The sequence below is a fragment of the Aphis gossypii genome, chromosome 3, assembly GCF_020184175.1.
Source record: "Aphis gossypii isolate Hap1 chromosome 3, ASM2018417v2, whole genome shotgun sequence".
NCBI lineage: Eukaryota > Metazoa > Arthropoda > Insecta > Hemiptera > Aphididae > Aphis > Aphis gossypii.
The window spans coordinates 47,404,049-47,423,641 of record NC_065532.1 but is presented as its reverse complement, the minus strand read 5'-3'; the positions used below and the strand labels follow the sequence as shown (position 1 = coordinate 47,423,641).

At 25.1% G+C, this 19,593-nt stretch overlaps 1 protein-coding gene across 4 annotated transcripts; it reads left to right on the top strand.

The window, feature by feature from the left end:
• The first annotated feature begins 1,245 nt into the window (after window positions 1-1,245).
• LOC114120940 (zinc finger MYM-type protein 1-like) lies at window positions 1,246-18,178 on the top strand. 4 transcript variants are annotated; one of them, XR_007605365.1, is made up of 4 exons: window positions 1,246-1,393; window positions 11,501-12,192; window positions 17,115-17,204; window positions 17,280-18,178. XR_007605365.1 is itself a non-coding variant. In XM_050204862.1 (4 exons), exon 1 carries the CDS (start codon window positions 9,117-9,119, stop codon window positions 11,265-11,267), a length of 2,151 nt encoding a protein of 716 aa, XP_050060819.1. In that variant the 5' UTR covers window positions 8,860-9,116; the 3' UTR covers window positions 11,268-12,192; window positions 17,115-17,204; window positions 17,280-17,580; window positions 17,648-18,178. The 4 variants fall into 4 exon arrangements, 2 of the variants coding, with proteins under 2 accessions (XP_050060819.1, XP_050060818.1); XM_050204862.1 differs by lacking the exon at window positions 1,246-1,393 and having other exon boundaries at window positions 8,860-12,192; window positions 17,280-17,580; window positions 17,648-18,178; XR_007605364.1 differs by lacking the exon at window positions 1,246-1,393 and adding an exon at window positions 8,892-9,203.
• Window positions 18,179-19,593: the final 1,415 nt, after the last annotated feature.

Below are 19,593 nucleotides of genomic sequence, written 5' to 3'. Positions count from 1 at the left end.
CATCATAACATGAATGTAACTTGAAACATATAAGTCTATCATTATACTAAACATTGCAAATGGATATTATTTTATTGTAAATATATATATTATATACGTACCTAAAATCTACATACTATATTTTACACGGACACAATTTATACCTGTGTAATAATAAAACGTCATTCAGTTAATATTATATGGGTTTATATCCTTTTGATATTTGCTAACTGTGATCCAGAATGTTGAGCATATATTATATAATAAGTATGTACTTTCACTATCAAATATCAAAAGGGAGTAAGTTTATATTAATTAACATAGAATAGGTATACAATAACACAGTGACACGTTTATAACTATTATAGCTATATTATTATCTTGAAACACCATTTAATCAAATATTCAAATTATATAGTGGTATTTTTATTTTATCACATTGCTTTCATCTGAAAAATATGATACCCATACATAATTTATAACACAAACATAAAAATATATTATACAATTAATGACTGAAAACTAAAATTCAAATCAATACCTATAGTATCAATAGTATCCATAAAATATCTTCAATAACCATTGTATAAAAATATAGTTTTTAGTGTTTAAACATTTAATATTGATACTGATTAAACGCAATTAACTTCTATTAACACTTATTAATAGGTAGAAAAATATGCATTATTAATAAAATAAAATAAATTAAATTTATAGTAATTAATTTTTAAGGACTATTAAACTAATAAATTATAAAAGTCTAAAATATTGCTTAATATTTTTTTTTTTTTTTTAATTCAATGCATTGTTTGATAGTTCCACGAATTCAATATCTATCTGGTATATTATCTCCATTAACGTAATTTTTTTCGATGATAAAATTCGTTTTATTTGTTTAATAATATTGTAGGTACCTACAATTAATTTTAAATGATACCTTTAATAATGAAAGTATCATCCCAACTTTCTTTCCACCATTACTTTGTTAATTAACCCCTCCCATTTCTTTCAAACGGCTTTATTACAAACAAAATATTATATAGGTTCGTATATATATTTCGAAGTTTATAATTATTATTTATATCTTTATTTTCGACATAAAATTTTTAATAGAAAGTCATTAGAATACATTATTATTTTACTCCTTATCATAAATCGTTTTTATGTTATAATTATTATATTGAGGTGTGGCTTATTTCATCACTTTTTCAAGTGTTTACATGATACGATTTTTATTCAATTATCATAAAAAATAAGTGTGTCGATCTATTATTAATTTTAAAGTTTTATTTTTATTTTTAGTTTTAAAGTTAGTTTATATCAAAATAATACTTCACGATACCTAGTGTTTATGTACAAATAAAATGATACATACTTAATAGTTCTACAAAAACTATATCATGTGTTGGAGCAGGTGAGTTCAAATATTAAGGTTATAATATTCTATACCTAAATTAAACATTATTTTTTTAAATAAGAAAACAAATTATTAAGGTAATACAATTAATGCAATTGTATATCACCTATTCATTGTTTATTACTTATAAAAAAAAATAATAAAAAAATTAAAGGAATTATTGAATAGTTTCAAAGGTTTCAAGTATATGTTTAGGTACTATTCAGATTCAACACTTTTTTAATCACATATTAATTAAATTATATAACATGTACATTGTATTCGTTATAACCTAAAATTGTTTAAGTAATTAAAAATATATACGTACTTATGACATAACAAAATTTAGTATACATTTAGTATGTACATTTATTTACATGTATTATATAATTATAAACATATTATTCTAATTAATAAAATATAAAGTACATATAGTAATACATCTTTACATATTTAACAGTGATGACTGATGACACATTAAAATTTATTAAAATTCAATAAATTATTTACTTATCAATCATTACTTTTAAATAATTTATCAGCAAACGTCTATTATATAAAAGAAAATATTATGTTACTTAACGAGTTAAAATAAATAACAGTACTTCACTCGCTGGCCGCTTTGTATATCAAGGTTTATTATAGATTTGTTTTAAAATGTCGGCAATAATGATTGCATGAGGAAAGTTGAAAATTATAACCCAGTACTTAGATAAAAAATCCCAAGAAAGTCGATCTGATTTACCGGCTTTTAGAGTACATCGTTATTGAGTAGGTAAATGTAATGGATGCGTACTATTGATGATAAATATTTCATATTATGAAAAACGATTCAGCGAGAAAGTGTTTTTCATCCCATACTTCTAAAGATATTTTAAAGTTTATTTATATAGGTAGATAAAGCATAATATAAATGATTGATAGATTGAACATAGTCTTACAAAACATAACATAAAATGTGTATATATATATAAATATATATAAGAAATAGAATATTATATTAATTATTTTTATATAATAATATTATAATATTATACTTTTGTAATTATTTAGGTTTTAAGTTAATATTGCGTACCACTATTCCGTTGTGAATAGGTTCAAAGGTAAAAATGTTTGTAAATTAATCTAAATATTTTGAGTATTTCTTTGCACAGGTATAGAAAATAATCATATCTATATGGTGTAAGAAGTTTTAAGTACCTTAAATAAATATTTTTTAGTTAGAATAGTATTATAACTAAAATTATTAACTTTAATTTAATTATCAAATTTAATAACAATTTTAAATTCAAAAATTTTCTAAAAAATTTTGCGAAGATATTTGAATTATTTTAAAATTGCTATTAAACAGATTATAAAAAAGTTAGGTTTATTATATTATAGTTGAGATTTTAAACAGACAACAAAAAATATCGCACCAACATAAATAAATCAAAAAGAAATGAAAAAAATGTATTACCATTGAACCATATGCATGCGAAATCTTCTTAGCAGTTGGTACTGTCTCTGAATACTTAGAAGCTAGCAATTTGATGTTCTCATAATGTTATTGGCATTCCAGAAAATCACGTTTCTCACTGATATGCGAACATTCAATTATTTATTTAACAAGTTACGGTTTCAGACAATTTTTTTGCAAATTTTATAGGTTTTACTAGAACAAAAAAATAGATAGTAACATATAGAGACATTAAATAAATTATGTTTTGAAAGGTTAAAAGCTTTGCATTCTATCAATGTTGTTTAACAAGATTTCAATATATTATAATAACATAATGAACCTGTGCATGTGGAAGATACTAAATCGTATACATCATATATGATTAGATTATGTTAAATATAATAATACACAAATGTCCAATATAATATCTACAATAAATTTATAACATTACTTTTCAAACACTGTGCAACATATGGCTTATAAACAAGAACTTACTATGGTCTAAAGGTAATGCGTTTTATTTAAGAAAAATCATTACAATTTTTTATTCACCTTACAATTTTAAAGCAATTGAAAAATAACGAAAACAAAGTTCACATAGTTTTTATCTTTTTATAAGCATTTTATATTCAAATTTTGAAGAAATTCATCAAAAATACTAACATAACATGTGATGTAACTTAAATTCTCTTGCTTCTAGATGCAAATCTATGAATGTTATTTTAATGTCCAAATTGATAAAAGGCGATTATATTATTTGAATTAATTGCATTCTTTAAATTTTAATGTTCCTCGATATAATTCTTGACACTAACCTGTGTTTTAAAAACCATTTCATCGTTCAATCGTACCTTCTATGACTTTAATAATCCTTTGGATCATATTGTCACTACAATTTTAATAAATTAAAAACTTTGATTTGTTTTATACTTGAGATTTATATTTGATGAGCCAAGTTCCCTTACTAATTTATCGACATTTGCTTAACTATCTATATCGGTATTGTTATTTTAATATTACTTATTAGTTATTATTCTATATATCATTAAATATTTACTATTTAAGAATATTATATAATTTACTGTATTATTGTTCCAATAATTTATCATTTCAATTATATGGAGAGTAATTTGTTGAAAAATTACCGTAGGTAGGTATACACTATACTGGAGCAATCGAAATATTTATACCTAGTAATAAATTAATTAATTTCATTGTAGGTCAAAATTAATACAATATTCGTTCATGTTCTAATATTATATTTTAAAGTATTGACATTTTATAAATGCTTAATTAAATATATTACTTGACGATGCGTGGACATAATATTGCTTAGTTTGTCAAAAATTATTGACCATCTCATAGTTTTTATCTAAAATAAATAAATATAAATACACATTAATATATAAATATAACATTAAATAAAATAAATGTTAGATATCATATCATAAATCTGCCTCGATTCATATATGACAATACTATGAGTGTGATAAGTTCATTTGTGTCGTGCCGTCTAAACTTTGTAGAAAAACGACTATGATAGGTTTCATTCGGAACCGCTCTATAGTCATTCCGATTTAGTTATCACACATGCACACCACACACACACACACACACACACATATATATATATTAATGAACGTAGTCGGTTAGTTACCAAATGTGTAAGCTGTAAGCCATTATAGTATAAAGTATAATTCGTGGCTTTTACATTCTATACACAATACGTATATTTTACAATGTTTGTAATATATAGTTTATATACCTATTATTGCTGTACCCGTCGGTGTTATGTGTTACTTAATGATTCATTCAGCACAATTCGTTAAATTAAGTGTTTTAACTATTTCTAGAAACATACAATACGCATGTAGAATTTATATTGTGAGTCAATGGCCATTAATGTTTATAAACGATGAGTCTTCTGTTGAAATAAAATATATTTTAACAATTTTATTATTATTATTAATATTTATATTAATCTTATTCTAAAACTACTAATTTACATATTCAATAGTACGAAAAAAAGAATCAATATATATTATAATGTTCACAAACAATTATTTTATTATTGTAACAAAAATAAAAACATTGCTAAGCCAATTCATTTTGATCAAATTTATACGATGTTCAATAAGACAATGTTAGATTTTAAAACTAAATGAAAAGTATCATTATTTAAAATGGCTCAAAGTTCTTTAGCGAGTACCCACAAAAGCTTCGACGCAAAAATCGAGACTTTGACAGTCCCGCAGTCGCCTTTGAATGTCTGTGCAGGCGTTCTCGTCGTAATTGCACTCGAAGTTTTCGCGCTGCCATCGTTTTTAGAGGTCGTCATACACGTAGATTGGCATTCTCCACAGCTCAACGAGACATGTTAATATAGACTAAAATGCCAATCCAGAAGTTCCCGAAAGCCCTGTTCTGTCATCAAATCACAAATACCGCGAAACTTAACTATGTGTGTATGTAACCGATACCAAAAACATTATCTTCTCTAAATTTCAACCAGTGAACTGGCTACATGGTTGTTATTTTACCATGATTATGGTAAAATCCACTACACACTGCCGGCGGGGAACAATCCTACTTTACGAACGATGAGAGTAAAATTCCACGAACCCAACCAGTGTTTCAAATTTTAAATTAATAATAAACCGCATAGGCAACAAATTTGGACGTAGTTCAAGTTATTATTTAATTTAACGTATAAAGGTCATTTTTGACGTTTGAAATTGCTTTTTTGCTCTCATAAAATGTTCCAGATATGGTACATGTCTATATGTTACAATGAAATAATATTCGATGTTTCTTAGTAATATTGTATTCCTGTGTTATGTATTAAATGTTGATTTTAATTTTTACATGTTTTTATTAAAGTTGTATGATTATAAATGTCATAGACAGAAAAAATACTGTGAAATGAATTTTAAATCCAATACATTCATCTCTCCATTTAAAGTTTTAAATATATCTTTACGATTTGATAAATATTATTAAACTTGTGATGGCTCTATTGAAAACATTTTTATTATTAATATTCAACATTTCAAAAAATTGTATTTATTTATTTCAAGTTAATCGCATATAGATAATGAATACACATGAGTAATTAATAATATACGAGTATAACCAAAATTAAAACAAATTTAGACATAATATGTGTTATTTTGTGTTTTATATTTTCAATAAGTAATATTACTTTATTAGTCCCAAAGTGTGATTCTTAAGAAATATTGACATTTTATTTAACTAGCAACAAACTTTTCCAGAACAATAATTTTATGCTCCGCCAGTTCTTGAACACTAAAAGTTAGTAGAAGAAATTTGAATAAGTAAATTTGTAAAATTTATTGATAATATTATTTATTACAGATATCACCAAACACATTGTTGTAAAATGTACATTATTAAATTATGATAAGTGTCTATTAAAGCTAGTGTGAAAACAGTTTGGTATTGATTATATTGTATTAAATATTTATTAATTTTTATATATATTATACATGAACATTGTTTAATAGGTATAGTTAGTATTTTTTTATTCTAGTTCTATATGCAATATGCATGGTGTAGTACATCTAATTAATAAAATGTTATGTTATATTGTACTCACTCGATTCACACTTAATTCATTAATTATAAAATAAAAATATTGTACATCGTTAATCATCATTCATCACCCATTATTATCGCGAATAGTGCATCAATCAGACACGTTAGTAATGTTTTTTTTTTTCCTGGGAACGATACATTCAATTTTGAAAACAAATAATACATTACATAGAAGTTATTTCGGTTATATGACATAAGCACCAAAGATGCAATAATGACATATTACTTTTTATATGAGTAGCTATTTAAATATATTTAAAATTATCAATAATCAATATTAATATAATTTATATAAATATAAATATAAATTTAATAAAGTGGTTGATTTTTTAATCTAACTTCTTTTACACAGGTACCTGGTACCTGATACAGGATTTTGGAGTTTTTGTACGATACGACTTTTTTTATCTCATTTTGGCACTTATGTCTTCCACCGATTATTTCATTTAAAGCGGGTCTAATTTCTAGTAGTGTGGGTTACGTTAGACCTGACAATGCGCGTCAGTATGCATCAGTTATAATACTATTACCTATTTGGCTGGTTTTAGAGAGGTTATATTGTTGATTATATCATTTCTAACTTTCTTGGTCATGTTTAGGTTCAATTGTGTTCAATATATACTTAATAATTACTAGCGAGACCTAATTAAATTGAGCTACTGTAGGCACGACTCATTGTAGGTTTAATAACAGAATTAAGGCCTTGTGATTATGTTATAATAGTGATGCTGTTTTGGTCATCTCACTATCATGTCATATGTGGGGAAATAAGTCGGTATTATTTTAATACTATACCCCATACAACCCCTCCCATAGACAGTGTATATCGAGTCAGGTATTATATTATTATAGTTAATGAGAGAGCGTGACAGCAAAGTTTGTACTAGAAATTTTAAGGTAGGTGTATGCATACTGTGGTGGATATAGTAATCCATTATAATATGTGTAGCGGATAGTGTACTCGCCATTGTTTAAAATTATTAATGATTCGTCGCATATAAATTGTTCAATTAATGTCCATTATTGTGCCAAAGTTTTAGTCCAACCTTATCCGTGGCTGTTGGAGTTGATTAGTAAAATTAAGGGTTGAATGAGTTGTTTTGTCATAGAATTAAGGTATTGTGTAGCAGCTTGGATTCTGCTACCAAGAAATTATATTTTTACGCGCACCTATAATTTTTTATTATTATTATTATATTATGTACTTTATATTTGTTAAGTTCTTATATGGTGAGAATCTTTTTGTGTAATGTATTCCATATTTTTAAACATTTAACTTTCTAAAAATCATTACCTATAAATAGTTACTAATACATATTATTTCTACAATGCTATGATGATTATTTCTATGGTTATAAATATCACTTAGTATTCATTTTTAGATTTTACGTCTTGAAACCATATTATCTAATACGCATTTAAATCGTATAGAATACGATGGTTAGTGTATTCATCATTGTTCAAAAAAACTACTTATAGTAAATAATTTACTTTAAATTTGATAGATATGAAAAAAAATTAATATCAATTATTATTTTTCTTTAAATCAGTTTTGCATTTTAAGTTTTAAAATGTATATGTAATAGTAATGTGTATACAATATTAATCCATTAGTATTATAATATTGTAATAGTTGTCGTGTTCAATTATTTACAAATATAAAATTAAGATTGCCTTCATGGCAGTACGTTAAGCAACAATATCTTCTACAATAAATAACTTTGTAAACTAAAAAAAAAAAAAAAAAAAAAAAAAAAAAAAAAAATGAGTGGTTAAAAGAGTAATGCTCTGCTATATAGTAGGTCACTTTATTGGATGTATTAAATTCGAATCCAAATTCCAATTAAAGTTATCATTGTATATGAAAAACGATTCTGTACTAAGATAATTTATCAGCCTAGGATATATTTTCCAGTGAATTGTTAAAAAGGCAATTTATGTTTTAATGGTCTGAATACCGCAAAATTTAAGTTCTTTTATAATTATTGTAAGCCAAACTTATAGAAAATCTTGTATTACATTTTCAACTCGTAGCTACTTATATAAATATTATAATATAATTTATATAAATTATAGTTTATATTGTGTACTATTCCGTATTATTCCTAAAAATAACCAAAAAAAGCATAAACCGATAATAAAATAAAGGCAGAAAATAATAATTATTACATAAGCAAACGCTAGGCATGCCAACCGACGGCAATGTTCCGATGACGTCAGAGTGGCATCATTTAACGTCGTCTCCGAGTTTGTACTTGAGTACGATGTAGGTACATAATAATATGATATTATATGATATATTACTATTACACACACACATGTTTATGTGCGCAATTGTTAAATAAGTAGAAATGCGCACGCGCAATGATCAGGGTGAGGCTCGTTTTTCATCGCCTCTGTGTACCGTGTACTAAAAATAGATGTGGTTTATGGTCAGCCCACAGCAACGAGTGTGGTAATTTCAACGACGAAACACGTACGACATAATCAGTTGTTATATTGTCACAGACTCACAGCGCTTAATGCAATCGTTTTAAAATTAAAATATTATTTAAATTTCTGTCTTTGTTCGAATCGTCGCTTGTGTTAGTTCGTTTAAATTTATTTACTCGTGCCGTCGGGCTTTTTATTTAACATTTACATCGGTTACTAACTGATAGATTTTTTTTATCAAAAATAAGAATTATGAATCCAGTGACAGACGTGGTTGTTATGTTGTTGGAAACACCGTTTCAACGTTGGAAGTCTGGTAGTAAAAATGATTTATTAAAAGTAGGTAGACCTATTCCGATTTTATCAATTTTGACTCCTGACAAAAAACAAAGTAAGGTATTCTGTAGGTCATTTAATCCAAATTTATATCAACAACACTCTTGGTTATGTGGAAGTCATTATATACAAAAATTGTTTTGTTGGCCTTGTTTGTTAATAGGTCAAGTTAAGTCTGTTTGGAATACTATTGGGTATTGTGATTTAAAAAATTTATCCAGGAGTATACAAATACATCAAACATCAAAAGAACATATTCATAATCATTTGGAATTGAAAAACTTAGAAAAAAATAGTTTCACTAAAAAAGATATCGTTAACGAGCATGGAAATTTGTTCAAAAAAAATTATAATGAAAACGTGAGATTGAATCGCTTATTTATAGAGCACTTAATTGATTTGGTTTTATTTTTGGGAAAACAAGAGTTGTCATTTTGTGATCATAAGGGCAGTGATCCATTAAATAAAGGGAATTTTAAAGAGTTGTTTGATATGCATATTAATAGATGTTCTCAGGAAGTAAAAAATCATTATGAGAGTATAAAAAACACATTTTCAGATTTGTCCAAATCTATACAAAATGATTTGATTATGTGTATTTCTGAATCTTTAATAAACCAAATAAAAAATGAAATTAGGCTATGTAAATTTTATTCTATACAAATTGATGATACCACAAATATTAGTCAAAATACACAATGTTCAATTATTATTAGATATGTTACAGATAAATCTAAATTAGTTGAACGTTTCTTGGGTTTTCATAATGTTAATAAAGACCACACAGCTCAAGATTTATTTAATCTGATTTATTCTGCTTTACATGAGCTTGATATAGAAAACAAATTAGTTTGCCAATGTTATGATGGAACATGTGTAATGTTTGCGCATTTAACAGGTTTACAGGCTATAGTTAAAGAGCTTGCACCTAATGCTTTATTTACACACAGCCTATCTCATAGATTAAATTTAGTATTACAACATGGTTGTAGTATAAATACTAAATGTCGTATATTTTTTGCTAATCTAACTGGTATTTTTACTTATTTTCACGATTCCACCTCACGTACTAATATCGTAGATAATATCTTAGGAAAACGAATACCTCAATTTGTTCAAAGTAGATGGTCTTCACGGTCAAAAATTTTAAGTACATTAGTTCATGAGTGGTCTGGGTTTATAAATGTTTTTAATTTTATTAGTAATGATCCAACATCGTCGTCTGAATCTATTTGTGGTGCTATAGGTCATTTAAAAAATTTAAAAACTTTTGAATTTGCTTTTTTAGCACTGGTATTTAGTAATATATTCATATATACCGAAAATTTATTTAACGTACTTCAAAATAAATCATTTGATATAGAATTCTGTTTGATAAAAATAACTACAACATGTGATCTTTTAAAGAAAAAAAGAAATAAATATGAATTTTTAAAATTATTTAATCAGGCGGTAACTTTTACAAAACCCACAAGAAATGAATCTACTAATCAATCAAATTTTAAAATATTATTTTATGAAATAATTGATAATATTCTAATGCAATTAAACACCAGATTTCAAGATACAAATAAATTACTTTTTATAAAGTTAGCTGATACAACCAAATTTAAAGAATTTTCTTGCAAATTTCCAAAAAATGCTTTAAATAATTTGAAATCAACTTATTCTAATATATTTTATGATATAAATAAATTAAAAGTTGAATTGGAGGTTTTGTATAGTGATGTAAAATATCAAAATCTATTACACATGTATGACATGGTTAAAATTATTGAACAAGATGCATTGAAAGACATTTTACCTGAAGTTTATAAATTATTTATTCTTATTTTAACATTACCTTCAAATAGTGTACCAAATGAAAGAAATTTATTTTGCCTCAAAAGAATTAAAACCTATACTCGAAATAGTATTTCAAAACTTCGTTCAAGTTCTCATGCAATACTATCAATTGAAAAGTCTTTGATTCATCAACTTAAAGAAACTGAATCGTTTTATGATAATATTATTAACATATATGCTAATCAACAAGATAGGAGTATAAATCTATCATACAAAACATAATAGTTTAATTTAGTTTTATCTAATCAGTAATCAATAGTTTTAGGACTAGATACACTTAAAAAATTTTTTTAGAACTACCACAAATATTAAAATGGTGTTAATTATCCATTACTTGTTATATCATTATTAACACAAAACATGTATATTATTATAATAAATATTATATTATGTAATTATAATTATTTTTATGTTTTGAAATTCCATGATTATGAAATTTAATTTTTGTTATGAAGGAGGGGTAAGTGTACATATTAGCAAATTGCCAAAAAAGTACAACCAAAACTACCACTGTACGAATATGACTTGCAGTATTAACAGTACGAATAAAAATGAAACCATGATTATTCACATTGGCTGCAGGTACAATTTAGCACCCTAAAACAAAGGACAATACGGAACAATATGTTGGCAAAAACCTTGAAAGATACAAACTGAAAACCAGTTCACAACAACATGGTTTAAAACTAAGCTGCAATCGACGAAAATGGACAACACAAATCACGAATAAAAAAAATATCGGTCACTGCTCATCACCAAATGGACGTAATGACTAAAGAGAAAGAGACCCAAAACAGTCAGTCGAATGTTTTTTAATGAGATGCTGCTCGGCCACGCACATGAATCACAAAACGAAAACTCAGTGTCACCTAAATAAATTAAAATATACAAGAACTACCTACCAAAGTTTCGATAACAATGAGGATAATGAATAAAAATAATAAAAATTCACGAAAACATAACCGAACTATTACGAAAAGGTCAAAAACCATGCATGCAATACCAAAAACGGCTAACGTACTCGTTGTCCGCACTACCATATTATAGCACGCACGCACCGGGTGGTCAGCAATACAACAGCTGAGCTGATACTGCTATTGACCTCTCCACGGCAATGCACGATACCAACCTTAACAAAATGTAATTGGTAAGTGATATGAGTAAACTTAAAAATTCAAATTAATTCGTGAAGTGAATGATAGTAAATAGTAAGAGATGGTAAGTTTCTTTTGTTCACGACTGGTTAATCTTATGATAAAAACTAAAAATATAAAAATACACTAATAATTAATATACATCATGCATGACAAATTTTCTAAATCTTAAACTCCATCAACTCCTAAAAATAGACACAAATCCTAAATTATATAAATAAAATGTCAATGAAATCATGACCAAGCTCAACCGCACACATGTGTGCACACAGATTTATATTAACGTGTCTATAACATCTCAAAGAGTAAAATCAATAATCATATGTGGTGACACTTAAAATAAACTTAAGTTGTCCGATAAATGTTCAATTTACACAGCAGAAGCCTTAGCTATACTAGAAGCAGTCAAATATTTCACCTAATCTGTTGGGTCACTTACCCGTAGCCATTTAATGACAAGATACGATCCACTTAAGACCTAAATGCCCTACTTGTGGTATCCAACTAATAATCAAGCACATCCTAACAAAATTCAGAAATCATCAAAAATATCTAGAGGAAACCCTCTGCTCTACACATCTATAAAAAATTCTCAGTCCGAATCCTACTGCAATTGTTAATCTATTTATATTTAAAAAAAAAAATGTAATTTGTACAGTGAAATTTAAACCTTTCTAATTTTAAGTCAATATCTATGTATCTAAAATAATCGAATAATATATTAATATGTTATAGTGTAGTTACTGTCAGACCAATGGGCAGAGCTGCCGTTGTTTTTATATTATTTAAAAAAAAAAATTGTCTAAAATACCTACATAGATAATAATAATATAATGTTTAAGTAACACATTCCTCTAACAACAATAATTATATTTTACCAAATATGAACAATTTTAAATGCTAAATTTACTTGATAATTAATATGAGAATAGTTTTTTTTTAAATAATATACCTAGCTATGGCAATAAGTACGTAAAAATGTTAAAATAACACACAACAACTTAAAACATGTGCAATGACTCTTGTTAACGCATATTATATATAATGATTAATGATAATTTATTATGGGGATTTTAATTGGGTTCTTTCATATCACAATTATTATCCTAGTAATATTACGATTTTAAAAGTTTTGAAATTTGTAAATGTTTTAATTTTTTTTTTTTTTTTAATTTGTATTTAGATTTTCTTTAAGCAATTTATTATTATATGAATAAATACGACTTTCATTAAATATAGTCTGTTATTTGTATATAATTTAAAAATATATCTACTTATATTACCAAATAGTAGTATAACTGTATAACTAATTTAAAAATGATTTTATCCTTGTATAGTTGTATATGAATATAACTTAATAAATCTCAAATAAGACATGTTTTTAAAAATTGTGTATTATTAAAATTAAAATTTAATAATCCTATAACGGCACTGATGTTAACCGAGCTGCTATATTGTTATTTGTTAGTTTCCGGATAGGTAACCACCTGGGAATTTTTTAAACACACACGTCATGTCCTAACCTAACCTAATCATAATCGTCGAGATAAAAATAGTATCTAGTTGTGTTTCTCCTAACATAAAAAATAAAATAAACATTTTAAATTATTTACAGAAACTATAATAAAGTTGGATCAAACCGTTAGATTTAATATACAGTAAACTATTTTAAACAATTTTTAAATAAAATACCCCATAATAAAATGTATGATATCAATGTTATTTTATTTATTTTAAATTTCCAATTTATTATTATCGATATTATACTTTATAATATACTTGTGTATAAAACAGTATATTTGTAATAAGTATACTATAAGAAATTGAGCATAAAAAAATATTTTTGAAGATTTCTAATAATTTGATCATTATATTAAAAATAAAAATTTCCAATATATCATTGTATCACGTGTAGACTATTTTATCTTCAATAAATTGTGTTAATTATATGTTAATATCAATTTTAAATTTTTATTTAGATCGTTAACTTTTTAATAAAACAATAATACTTTTCACATAAAATGTATAACATGAAACTTTTTTTATTTTTAAATTTTTTTAATCCATTATCTTAATAATACATTAATGTATTCATTCTGGATCTAAAATATCCAATTAAATAAACAACTAGTAAACTGTGACAACATTCTTGTTAGGGTTTCTAGAAAGTGTATTCCAATAATTTGAAAATATTTTCGAAGTTATATATTAATAAAATACATTTTCTGTTCACAATATCATTAGATAAATATTATATAATAATATGAATGTTTCTTAAAATAAATAAAATATTATACTTCAAAAAATTATATATTAAAAAGTATATAAATAATAATGTGTAGTATACTTTTTAATTATTTTTTGATACAACTGTTATATTTTTAAGTAAACAATGAAATTATATTTAAATAAAAATATATTACATTCGTATTTTGATTTACAAGACATAAAACACCAATTACAACTATAACTCATTTGGGCAGAAAATGTGAAGTGTGAGTCAATTAATTTGAAAACCATCGCATTAATGTGATGCTTACTGCATTTAAACGTAGTACAAGTACTTAACATGAATCATTAAAAATGATTAATTATTAAACTTAAAATTTTTAAAGAAATATAAATGAATAATTATGGTTTTATTTATATGCAAGAAAAACAAGACATTTATTATATGTATTTTAATACCAATAAAGTTATAATTTTTAGTGATTATTAATTAAGTATACTACACATAAATGTCAATTCATTTGAGTTTACGTATTATTACACTTAAATCAATAAAATTATTTCAATAAAATTTACGAAAATACAATAGGTGCAGTCTAATAAAAATAATATATGACATCAAAATATAATATTTGCTATTTTATAATGATAACATTATTTTACTTTAATAACATTAAAATATTAAATAATAACATTTTAGGTACTAATAATACTATAATAGAAATAACAACCTGATGGTTTCGAATAATATATTAAATCTTACTTACTCTGACAAACAAATTAACTATATTTGCCTATAAATTTAATTTAAACATATTGTTTAAAACGTATATTGAATAGATATACTTATTAAATTTATTGTATTAAAATATTAAAATATGTTATTTTCCATAACAAAAAAAAAAAATTGGATAATGATAATATCGTGCAATTTTAGTTTAAATTATTAAATTACTTTAATTTAGTTATTTAAGTGCCATACAACAATTAAATATATAAAATTAAATGGGAAGAAAACCTAACAGAAAACGAGTAATATATATTGTTACTTATATAATATAATATGTTAAAACAATACATTAATTTTGTGATTTTTATATTTTTACACCCTGCAGCTTTTTTTTTTTTTCATTAGCGAATATAAGTACTTAAAATCATATTTCCAATACTTTAGAAACAATAAATTAAGTATGCTTCATATTATTAAATAATGTAGAAAACAAATACATTTATACGAATAAATTTTCAGAAATTTCTTCGTCATGATATTGTTACTTATTAGTTATTACCTAGTTATATAACTTATTATTTATTACGATTAAGTCGTATAAAATTTAACCTATATATCATGCGTAAACTGAAACTATGTCAAACAAAGTGCCACTATTTATTTGAAATGTTTTAATATGCAAATAATTTTTTTATAATTTATTAAATATTGTTTGAATTTTGTTTTCTATCACATAAATATAATGTAAATATAGTAAACATATTTGCTGCGTCTTGCGATACGAACAGTATAGGTATATTTTAATGATTCCAATATAGGTACATATGAGTATATCACCATTTAAAATGGATACGTGTATTAATAAATAATCAACAGTAATTTGTAGATACCTATATTATGTCTTAAGTTTTCACGGAAATATTCCATAAATTAAATTGTACATACTCGTGGGTAGATATTATATGCTATCGTCTATATCCGTGGTTAAAACCCTATTAGCAGACTTGGTGAAAAACGTAATAGGTACCAATTAATTAATTACGTAACAATTAACATTAATTTATTATGACTGCGTAGTGCGTTCAATAATATTATAAAATAACAGTCTGTATAGGAAAAAATGATGCATATAACTGCATGTGCAAGCGACAATTGTCTTACATAATTAATCATCTCATTAATAACAATCTAGTTTTATTCAATACCAGTATTTATTTATTCTATATAGATTCCATACCTAATCTATATTATTATTGTTGTTATTATGACAACCATTTAGAACTGTGGTATAAAACCAATGTTAGAACTCTTTTCAAGTTAATAAAAGAAAACAATATTATGTGAAATGCGTCTATTTTGGCATCTCACCAAACTCTATCTATCGACAACAACAATATACGACTGTTACATCGGTGATTGGACGCCAGTTCTGATAATTTAAAATAATAAGAAAAATAACAATAGTAACAATTACAAATATAATACAATAACTTACTAACCGTGGATACGTGTATTCAATTTTAATACCTACACTATACCATGACAAAATAACACATTAAAAAAATGATAATTATACACGTCCAGTTAAGACTCATAATATTAATAGTTTAATAGTATTAAATTAATTATTTTTTTTTTTTTTACAGATGATAATTTAAATGTAAGTACTTAGTATTTTTTCAGTATCTATAATCTTTGTTGACAAAACATTTAATTTAATTCTTTAATTAATACTTCTAACATTTTATTACATAACTGGTATCACAAACAGATAAAAACCTGATATAGTATTTAACGCATTGGTACATGATTTAAATAGTATAACATATTTTTACATTTGTAAATAACTGGTCGTGAATGTAAATAAAGTAATTCAATTATTATAATATTGTAAATTATAAATTAATCTCTTAAATTATATTTGTTAAGTCATATATTACATATTATTTTATTTAGATGCATATGAATGTATTAAACAAAAGTCAGAAGTACTAAGCGAACTAACCTAACTCTCCGACATACAGATTTTCAAATACTACATTATAGGTACTTACATATTTGTATGGAGGCGTGGGAATCTCCATTCGCAAACATCATTAAAATGCCGTTGGTCTTTTGCAGTTCATATGTGATGATATGGAGTGGTGCGTGAACGAGTATAGAACTACGAGTCTGTACTGCCCACGACATGACCAATTAGCAGCCGGGTACTTGTATCTTGAGCTCTATTACCGTGGCCATCTTACCGTATGCAAGTTCTGCGACCGGGTGTCGTGAGAATGGGTCCGAGCTGATCCGCCAAAACATTATTAACAATAATATTATGTGCAATATCGTTGTCCGTCTTGGACAAGGTTTCGTAGAACCAATATCACTAGGTTAGCTTCGTGCACAATACCTAACTCCATAAAATACGAATGCGGTGGGTCTAGACAGCACGCACTAACCGAAAATTAGCTTGATAGTTGTTGATACAGACATTTTTAAAGGCGGTAAAAATAAATCACGTTAGCCAACCTCACCGTGCCAAACGGCAGTGGGATCTGGATGACCAAGGTTACCGTAATCAGGGTCGGTCACGGTACTTTTACCGCAATTTTATCAACATCTGTCAGAACCACCAGAATTGCGCTGTTGCATCCACGAATACATTTAAAACAGTGCCGACCCAACTCAACTCTCTGTATTGCCAATGTGTCATCAAAATACAACGAGAACTCGCACACACACTCCAAACTAAATTACTTATCTATAAGGTAGGCATTGTCGTCGTAACTAACTGATTATTATTATTTTTACATTACGTAAGTAAATTTGTCGAAGTATGATATCTGAAATCTGTGATATAATGAAATATTTATTCATTTTTAGCTACAATTTTCGTTCGTAACTCATATTTAAAACTGTATCGTATGTTTTTTTGTTCTCTATAATCGATATTATATTTGACATGATATGAAATCTTATACAAATCAAGAAATGTAATAATTATTTCAATAAATGTATATTATTTAATCAAATCGAATTTTAACTTTAATTTTTTATCTAACGGTTTATCAGTAATTTAAAATGTATAATATTATAAATAATAAAAATATATTCTCTTAGTATTCCGAGGTGAAAAACGCGAGATAATGATCTAACCTTATATCTGTATTCTGTCAAAGTTCACATTTTCATTTTAATATTCAGAATACTCTTCGTATAAATCTTTAAATTAAAAAATAACTAAATAAAAGTCAATTACATTAACAACTAATTATCTCTCATAATATTTTCTTTCTCCTTATAAATAATTTATTAAAATATTGTTAAATAATTAAAATTGAAGAGGAAAGTCCGTTGTATAAAAACAAGCAACTTAAACTAAAAATAAACTTATATCAAAATAATATAATCAACGGAATAAGTTTAAAAAAAATTATACGTACCTATATAATTATTTAAGGAAAATGCATAATTATAAAAAAACATACAAGTGCTAAAGAAATAATAAATCAACTCGAATATAATGATTAGACATTAAATATAAAAAAAAACATTTTATATTAAACATATTAATGTAAAGCTTTTTACAAAGCTTACAATTTTTTTTAACAGCTCACATGATTTTTAAATATTTTGTATTGTACTCAAAATAATTTAATATAATCTTTAATACCTTTTTTTTAAATAACTTCCTCCCCTCAAAACATCAAATTTTGAAACTCGTTCAGATTATTTTTATGCTATATAGGTATTCAGAGTGAAATAAAAAATGAAGTGAACCATATAATCTGCAATCGGAAATTACGTTTTACCGATCAAACTTCCAACATTCAGCGTATTACGCATTTTCATTAAAACCTTTGAATTATTATTATTATTAATGTAGTATACAATTCTGCATAAATACAAATGTATTAAAATTAAAAAAAATATATATAGTCATTATAATTAACACTTAAGTTTGGAAACTATAGCCATCGCTATAATTTAAAATCTGTCTAGAGGTATAGCCATTACCTACTTTGTTCCTTTAGTCTTTTACTTGAATGTGTTAGAAACTTATCATTTATAACTAACTTAAACAAAAACAAGTATAATCAAAGTTAATAAAGTTTTTATGGAGTATAATAGTTCAAGGATATTGTAATGTTATATATATATGTATATAATATAGTATAAACTATAAAGCACTATGATAAATGATAATAATGATAATTTAATTAAAAAAATAGACAAGGCTAAAACTTACATAGTTACGTGTATATATTTTTTAGATCATGTATGCATCCGATTATACTATATCTTTTGTATCGAAAAGTACATATCAATAAGTTACTGAAAAAATATTTTAATGTCACGAGAATTAACTTATCTGTACAATCATTTTGTCATGTGCATATTATTAAAATGTATGGATAATAGGTTTATGCACAGCAATGTGTGTTAT